Source organism: Wasmannia auropunctata, unplaced genomic scaffold, assembly GCF_000956235.1.
Source record: "Wasmannia auropunctata unplaced genomic scaffold, wasmannia.A_1.0 LD334326.1, whole genome shotgun sequence".
Lineage (NCBI taxonomy): Eukaryota > Metazoa > Arthropoda > Insecta > Hymenoptera > Formicidae > Wasmannia > Wasmannia auropunctata.
In genome coordinates this window covers 5,953-15,499 of record NW_012028564.1, presented here as the reverse complement: position 1 = coordinate 15,499, position 9,547 = coordinate 5,953, and the positions used below count along the sequence as shown (strand labels likewise).

The following is a 9,547-nucleotide window of genomic DNA, read 5'->3' as shown; positions in this document are numbered from 1 at the left end:
TATGATTAGAACTTAAAATTTAAATAAACTTATTGTAATATTTATTAATAATTATTAAATGAATGCCATAAACTTTTAAAATGTAACTAAAGATATCTTCTTTAATATATAAATAAAACAAAAATATTATTTAGAATTTGTACATACATAAAGGAGATACCTACATTTAATCCAATCTCGAGAGAAAAGTCCAGGCAAATTAACATTAATTTTAACAAATAAAAAGTCTACAGTTCGAAACGTTTCATTAGTTTATACTTTTTATGTATAGCCGCAAAATCACAACGTTTTAACACAAAAGGTCCGGTCCCGACTAATTCAATTGGGCCATAGAAAATATACTTTTTTTCAACAAATGCCACATCTTCATCACGTGGCCAAATAAAAGAATTAAGTTCATATTTTAAAAACTTTATTTTTACATTGGTATCACAATGATCAACAACCCGGCCAATATAGTAGTTGTCATCGTAAAAAACGGCATAATATTTTTCTAATAGTACTTCAGATACGCTCGCGTTGCAGACTTTAGGATCGTCTTCAACGAAACTTTCATCTTCTGATTCATTACATGTTTGATTTTGTTTAGAAAAATTGGAAATTTTAAGATATTTTTGCTTTTTTTCAGGTTGCATTTTTGTACAGTTTTTTGTTCTCTTATTTAATTTATTACCTGTCATGAATCTTCGTAATCTATCCGTACTAACTTTTCCATTACATTCATCAAGAAACCAACAATAAGAAGATTTTTTAACAATCATATTTTTGTCATTTACTTTAATCTCCATGAATGGCGAATTTTCTGTTATTGATTTCTGTGATATTTGTTTGGAAAAGTCTTTTAATTCTAGATTCTCTAATTTTAAATCATCATCAGGATTGTCAAATAAAATTGAATTGTCAACATCTTCGACATTTGTGCTTCTAGCATTTCTAGAGCAATTGTTATCGATTTCACGTTCTGTATCATCGAATTTACATTCATCATCTACAGTTTGCAAAGGAATATCAACAAATTTCCAATCTATATCACTTTCAATTTTCATGCCTAATTCTTCGGTACTTTTAATAGCATCTTTCAAAGCTTTATCGACAATTTCATTGATTTTTAAGTTTTCTATGACTTCATATGTTAGGACATTTTGTGTTTTTAACATTTTTTTATCTTCTCTGGGAAATTTAAATACACCTGAAAGATCATTCGTTATAGTATTTATCTGCTTGATCCTATCAATACGATAAATTAAATCCTTAATACTGAAATTAATAATTGTAGAATAAGTGGAAGTCATAGATCGAGCTGTTCGAAAAAGTTTTTCGCACATTTGACTACTAAACATAGTGGGACGAAACATTTCAGGCGTCAGAGATTGCCTGCTATCTTTAAATAGAGTAATTAGTTTTATTAAATTATGAGCATTTAACTCTATACACAAATAACAGTTATTAGTTAAAAAGTTGTCTTTTATAGTGAATTGTTTATTTCTTTTTATCCATGCTCGCCATATTCTTAGAAAGAAAACTGAATACCACATGAAATAAACTCGATCGCTTAATGTTGTAGATTCTTCTAAGAAAGATTGTATTATATATTTCATTATGTTTAAGTAAGCAATTGTACCGTCCGTATTAGTAATTTGTTTTAAATTATTTATTACAGGTAAGGAACACATTTTTTCCCCTGCGGAATAATTCATTTTGTCTTCTCCTTTTAAATCTAAAGAAGTTAGAAGATGTTTATCTTTTGATACAGTTTTCACCAAATAGTGAAGATGATCTGCAGTAGCCGAATAATTTCCCATTTTAAGAATTATCCCTTCTTTTAATAATCTTGTCCGCATTTTGGTTATAATATGCGTTGTATCTTGTACATAACATTCTTCTACTTTATTTATGTCTATTTGAAACCAAGGCCATTCCTTGTTCCACGGAAATATCTGATTGTTTATAACTGGTAAGCAGTTATTAAGACGCATTGCTTTCAACAAACGGGTGTCACCATCAGATGAGAACCCTGCAATAGTAATACCAAATTTTTTTGCTTCTTTTTTCATGAAACTCCACCTTTCTAAAACATCTTTTGCATCGAATTTATTATCTGTGCTAAAAAGAGATAAGCAATATGCAGGGACATTGCAAGTTAAAGATTTAGCCATTATTACGTACGCATATGCTGCTTTGCTACCAACTTTAAAAAAATTCTGTATAACTTCTGCAGATGTAGCAACATATTTATTTTGGTCGGGTAAGCCATTCTTTAAAGGTAAAGCAAATCCAAGCACTTTATTTGATCGAGAGTCATATTCAATTTTTCCCGTAATTCGTGTAGCATCTTCGGCAATCCAAATTATTTTTGAAGCATTTCTTTCTTTTAAATGCTGCATTAAACCATCAAAATCTATTTCACCTTCCTCAACACGACGTTTATTACATGAATATCTATTTAAAGTACTTATCGAAGGCAATGCGTTCGGTAAATTTGCCTGTAATGTCTCATATAATAACCTTCCTCCTACATAATAAAGATACGTGCTAAATTTTTTTGTAGCTTCATCATATGAATTTCTGTTTGCACTCTCCGAATTTTTTAATGATATGTCTAAAAGTTTTTTTAAAAAATTATTCATAACTAATTCATTATCTGTAATAGTAAAATCAATTTCTGAACTTTTAATTTTAGGTAAAAGATTTTTCGTTGCTTCGAAATCATGACATATAATTTTAGAAATTTTTTCCGCTAAAGTAAAATAATCAGTTATCAAAGTTTGATTAGGAGTTAATTTTTCTCGATTTCTTCTTAATCTTTCAGATTTTTGGTATTTTAAACTTTTCCATTTGTCACATTGACTAGTATTTACCTTAAAGCTAGAACAAGTAGGAATATTAGAATCAATATTGGAATTATCAACATAAATAAAATCCGAAACAGAACAGTCAATATTATGCTCTTCATTAATTTTTTGCGAATCTGTAATTTGATTATTTGTATCTTCTACTACTGTACTTATTGCAGTTACTGTATCAAAAATAATTTCTTTATCTGTAACTTCCATTATATCTACAACTTCCGTTTTATTATTCTTATTATCCGTATCTTCTATTGCACTTATTACATTTACTGTATCAAAAATAAATTCTTTATCTATAACTTCCATTATATCTACAACTTCCGCTTTATTATTCTTATTATCCGTATCTTCTATTGTACTTATTACATTTACTGTATCAAAAATAATTTCTTTATCTATAACTTCCATTATATCTACAACTTCCGCTTTATTATTTTTATTATCTATGAGTTGACTAGTTTTCTTTATATTTTCTGGAAACTCAGTATTGTGAATTACTTTTGCGTTAGAAAATTTTGATGGCGTTTTTGCTACATAATCAGTAATACGATTTTGATTAACAAATGATTTAGTTGCAGATGAATTTGTGTTTCGAATATGTTTTTTAAGTAAATGCGTTTGAAAGTTAGAATAAATCCAACGTTTCGATTTTGAACCTTTTTTAGGAAACTTAGATATAATATAATTTACACCACAAAAGCATTTTATTGCACAATAGAATTCATCTGCATCTAATCTTATTTTTACGCTTATATTATCAAATGCTTTTCTTAAAGCTAGCCATCCATCTTTGGTTACTTTTCCTTGTGTCCAAGAAAAAATTGCTTCACGTATTCGTCTTTCTTCTAAAATTATAGGATCCGATGGTTCTTCAGATGTGCAAAGGTGTAAATTGTCCCTTATCTCTTCGCCTTGCTCTTCGTTTATTATAGATGACTGAGAAGTTGAGGTGCTTGCGTGATTTGAGTTTGAACTCAATATCTGGCTTCTTTTCTTAGTTTTTTTAATTGACTGTTCTTTTATTTTATACATATTTTTTACGGCATCTTTATGTAATAATTTTTTTTTATAATAATCAGATAGAAGAGATATTATATGTCTATGTCCAGGTACTATTTCAAATAAGGATGGATTTTTCCAATACAGACCATAATATTTAGGTAGATCTTCTTTATCTACAATTTGATGTAACTCGTTCCTTGTAAACGATATAATGTTTGTAATATCACAATCGTTCAGATTGGCTATAACGATTTCATTTTCGAAACCATTGACTATTAATAAGTTTTTTAAAGTTATAGGTATTTTTATATTTAAAGACATTTCTGCTTCAGCAAATACATCAACTTCTGAATCAATTAATTTTTGCTGAACATTATCTATTTCGGATCTTGCATTTATGTTTGCCATCTGTAAAATATTTTTCATATTAATAAATGATTAGATATTGCAAATATATAAGTACGAGATAATGTTTAAAACAAACCTCTTTCTGATTAATAATTTCTTCCAAAGAATCTTCAACATATCAGTCGAGATATCAGTAAAGAATTCTGCGCCGGTCGTTTTTTAAAATGCTGGTGAAATGTGAGGTTATAATATATGTCAAATCGTCTAGACTTTCTGACACTGTAAATAAAAAAATATCTTATTGAACTGCGATAGTGTAACACATTATATAACTTATTAACTTTAAATAAAACAATTTTCTTATGTTTTAAAATATTTATTGAGACAATCTATTTTGCTGACATTACCTTCTTTTCTTTTTTCACGTAAAGAATAATCGATCTTTAACAGATGTTTAAAAGATCTTCTTAACAGATGTTATCCAGATGTTATAGCAGATAACACATATCACTGTATAATATTATAAACGGAATTGCTCTGCTGAAACAGCTAGCGAAACGTGTACTCGTCTCAATCCAAATGACGCAATAGCATTATTCGAGCGCTATAGCTGGACTGCGTTCCGTTTCGCGCTTACAGCGCTCACAAAATCCTTGTTGTTCATCCTCCTTTCCATCCTTGTTGCTCATCAAATGTTAAACAAGGACAAACGGACCGCAGTCTATAAGTAATGCCCACTAATGCCCAGGAATGCCCAAGCAATGCCCACTAATGCCCAACTAATGCCCAAGTAATGCCCAAAATGCCCAAAATGCCCAAGCAATGCTCAAGTAATGCCCAAAATGCCCAAGTAATGCCCAACTAATGCCCATAATGCCTAGCAATGCCTCGAATCGGTACACCGCAATGCCCTCAGCGGTTTACCCCTCGGTTTCAAACAAAAACGAGCGACGCGGGAGCTCCCTGAGTTCGCAGTTACAAGTATTTATTTAAAAGAGCGGCGTTTATTAATGTCTTGCGTGTGTTAATGCACACGTACCGTATACCCTAAACAAAATATCACATCACGGTCTGTATTTTTCATTTTAAACTCGAATTTTATCATAATCGAAAATTTCATGCAATTCAAAGAGCGCCAGCATACCATAAAAAGATAAATGACAGAAAATAATTACTCCAAATAAATAGCGAAAAAATAATCTATCTCTCGATGACTTTGTGACAAAAAAGTAAAATATTTAAACTGGATTTTTTTCGCATTTCGAAACTCAAGAGGATTAATACCTCTCACGAAAATTCTTTCATTTTTTCATGAGAACACGCGGGGATATATCGCGTTATTTCGCATTGAATTCTGTTTTTTTTTCTTTTCTGTAGGTATTGCACAACATGATGCAGAATTAAATGTGTTTTATAACTATGATGCTAATAGAAGCAAAGCGAAAAACCCGCAGATACATTAAAACAATGTCAACAAATGGACCAGCTCGGAAAATAGTAGGTCGGCTACGGATTATTAATGGACAGTAATGGAGACATGGCGCGATCGGAACGGAGAATACAATATTTTCCAGGCGATTTCTGGGACAGTGCGAACGTATCTATTTTTCGAGTATTTGCGATGCTTTGTTAACGGGATAATATCGGGACGAATCCACCTACGCGAAAGCGTATCCCGTTACAGATTTTAGTTCTCGAAATAGCGGAGCGGAGTATCGCTGATATGCATCTCTCGGTATTACGCGAAGCGATTCTATATCGTAAAGCGAGAGAAACGGCCGTTCTATCGCAGACGATATTACTGTGCGTAATTTCGCTCGTCTTCATCGATAATGCAACACGAACATGGAAATGAAGCGACATCGTCGGAGACAAACTGTCTGGTGTAAATTCCGTGGGAATATAAGGACGTCGCACAAACAGATTTATATATATATATATATATATAAATAGCTATTTTATTAAATTTACTTTTACACGATATTACAGACAAATCATATATATGAACGATTAAATCAGTTAAATCAAATATCAAAAGGCGCGCGCGTTCCGTTAAAGATTCCCTTGATAAATTATTAAATTGTCGCTAATACACAACGTTTTACCTCCATTGAGAATTCACCAAAATTTAAAGCCTGGATTCAGTGAGATTCATAATGAAAATAAATTGCGATTCGCCGAGGTGGAACAATTCCGTTGAAACGGAGCGATGCCAAGGTCGTTCTTGTAACAGAAAACCGGGGTCAGAGACTGCAGAGGTACTTTGATACGAGCGTATAGTTCATTGTAACAGAGGAAATGCTGGAGTGAGCATAAATAAAAACCAACTAATTCAAACCCCTTGTGAAAATAGGATACCAAAGACACGGAATGTCGTTTCACGACATCGGACTCTACAAAAACGCATTTTCTCGCAAACAACTCTCCTGCAACACGCGAGAAGATTCAAACCGAAAGAACAATTACATGGAATTAATTTAAATCAATTTTAGTCCTCGGACACATTAAGCCTCAATACTGTAAATCGCGGATAACAAAAATATATGCATTCGACGATATCAAGTGGATTTTACTTTAATGGAATTCTAATCCGAGATTTGCCCGTGAGAGGTATTTAATACGTTTTCAGGAACGTTCGTGCTACATATAAAATTCATCTACGGATCCATCCTGAGATTACGTCTTTGATACATTTGCCGTATATTTAACGAAACGCTCGATATTACCAATGCAATATTCAGGGATGCGAATAATCGCGGGGAGAGTGCAGGGGTCGCGATCACCGCGGCGACGGCGGCGGCGGCGGCCGCGCGGACGCGAGCGGAAACGTTTAGCCTCGGCAAATGCAATCGAACGAGATTACTTACCCCGACCCGGTGTATGCAGCGAATCCCGAAAAATACACGCGGGACCGCAATAAAGAGATTGGCATGCCCGCGTTTCACGGGCGAATTTATTTTCTCTCGGATCACTGCGCGCACGCGATCAGTAAACACGACGTGGCAAATTAACATCGCTCCATGAAACTCTAGGGGAAGAGGGGAAACGGGGAGGGGGGGAGGCGATTTGCACCCAGCGTTTTCCCCTCGGGAGAAATAAAATATTTTTCGATGAGCGAACGTTTAATTGAAACTAGCTGATGCTCGCCGATGCTCGCGAAATATGAGATTTGAGCCGCTTACAGCTTTCATAAAATATGCCCTCATTTAGAGAAAAGCTAAAAAGTTACCCCGCACACAAATTATACGTATTATATAATGCAGATTATACGTATTATGTGAATTAACGAGAAAGAAGAGATTGATTTTAAAAAGAAATCGTAAAAAAATATCAAAATAAATTTAAGAATTGCAATAAAAAATGCATTGCGATCTCGCACGTTATCCATTTTAATTATAACCTCTTAAAAATTTCCTCTTCTCCTTTCCCGTATCTGTTCATTACCTTTAAGTTTTATATTTTTTTGTGTATTGCTTTCTGCAGAAATTCGTAATAAAGAATATTACTGTTTGCAATATATTGATATTGACATAGTACGTAATAAAGTATAGACACATGTATAAAAAATATTTGTAACTGCAATATATCTTTGCTTTTTTTCATTTCTAGATTTCTTGTGTTTCTACTATTTGTAATATTGTTTGTTATAAATCAGTACAATTTTTCCAAAGATTTCGACGTTCCACATTTTAGGTATAATATTTATTCGTGTATTCGCATTAAATATGAAATATAAAAATCAAAATATATAAATCGAAAAAAATCGAAGTTCGACATTTCGTTAAAAATAAATGAAAAATGAGAAGAGACGTGGCTGAATCACAAGCCGTCACGAGTTTTATTTTTCTTATTCATTATTATTCATCCTGTTTAGAAATTGCGATTTAAGCGATAACGGAATTCCTTCAGACATTAATTTGGGATACGTGAATGGGAAACGCTAAACATCAACTTAAGCGTAATCGAGCCGCATGTAAAAGTTTACATACATATTAATTAAATCCAAAATACAAACCATCGTGTACGCGCGCGTTAGTTTGAAATTAACACGGTTCCCGCGCGCGTGAAGGTCGCCGCACGTGACTCGTCTGAAGCCTGCCGCGTCTCGTGACTCCGAAACGGAACGAGCGCGCGAGCGACGTAAACACACCAACAAGTACTCTGTAGATAGTTCCGATTCAAAATAATTCCCACGACACATGCAACGGCCGTCCCTGACCTTCGCGTTCCGCGACACATCGCGTAACCTCACCTTCGTAACCGTTCCTCTTGCCAGAGAAAGAGAGAGAGAGAGAGAGAGAGAGAGAGAGAGAGAGAGAGAGGTTTCTTAACGAAAACTCAGCCACGGTCGTAGAGCGCGGCGAGTAACTTTTCGTCGCTGAAATTCAAGCGTCGACTACGGATAGAGAGAGAGAGAGAGAGAGAGAGAGAGAGAGAGAGAGAGAAAGAGAGAGAGGAGAGTCGCTGCCTAACGGTATTCGCGTATCACGACGGCGACGGCGAACGGAACGATCACATGTCGGCTCGCGGGTGACGCGACTGACGCGAGCAACGTGAACGTAGCAGCGTAAGCGTTTCGCGGACGCGCGTGCGATAGCGCGTTCGTCACGCGCGCCCGCGACGAACAAGTCCTCCTGCACTCACCCTTCGCGCTCGCCGGAATCGTCCCGCGTCGGCCCGCTCCGGAGTCCCTCTCGCTGCGGGTTCACGCCTCGTCGCCTCAGGAAGGAACGCGGAAGCGGAGAGGATGTACCGTGCACTGCGCGTGTGGAAGCGATCCGCCGCCGCCGCTGTCGCCGCTGCACCCAGCTGCCAGCACCCGAAAGTTGCGCGCCGAAGACGCCGCCGCCCGCCACGAAGACGTCGTCGCGAACACGATCCGCCGCGTTAGGTCCACACCGCGGCGACCTGCAGACTGTCGTCGGACGACGACGCGACGTCCGGAATCGTCGTCGTCGCCTCGCGCGCGCGCGAATAACCCACACGACCGAGCGAGCGCGTGTACCGCCGCGATCTCACTCGTACGACGGAGCACGGATGACTGACTGGTAGACGGTTGGTCGGCGCGGCGGTCGCTCCGCTCCGCGCTCTGCTCCGCGCCTCTACGCCGCTCCCCTCCCCCTTCGCCCTCCCGCCGCGCCACGCCGCGGCCGCTCCGTCCTCTCTCTCGCTCCCGTTCGCTCTCGCTCTTTCTCTCTCTCTCTCTCTTACTCCTGTTCTCTTCCCCTCTCTCGCGCTCCCCCTTTCCGCCGACCATTTCGCGCCCACGACTCGACCCGCCGCGGTCCATCCCCACCATCTCGCAATGGTCCGGAGCACCCCCGCCGCACCTTTTCTCGTCTACCGGC

General features: G+C 36.8%; 1 protein-coding gene across 1 annotated transcript; it reads right to left on the bottom strand.

The window, feature by feature from the left end:
* Positions 1-88: 88 nt before the first annotated feature.
* Positions 89-4,946, bottom strand: LOC105458778. The gene is made up of 3 exons (XM_011704322.1): positions 4,607-4,946; positions 4,336-4,478; positions 89-4,259 (listed from the first exon to the last, which is right to left on the bottom strand). The coding sequence occupies exon 3, from the start codon at positions 4,257-4,259 to the stop codon at positions 228-230; it is 4,032 nt and encodes a 1,343-aa protein (XP_011702624.1). The 5' UTR covers positions 4,336-4,478; positions 4,607-4,946; the 3' UTR covers positions 89-227.
* Positions 4,947-9,547: the final 4,601 nt, after the last annotated feature.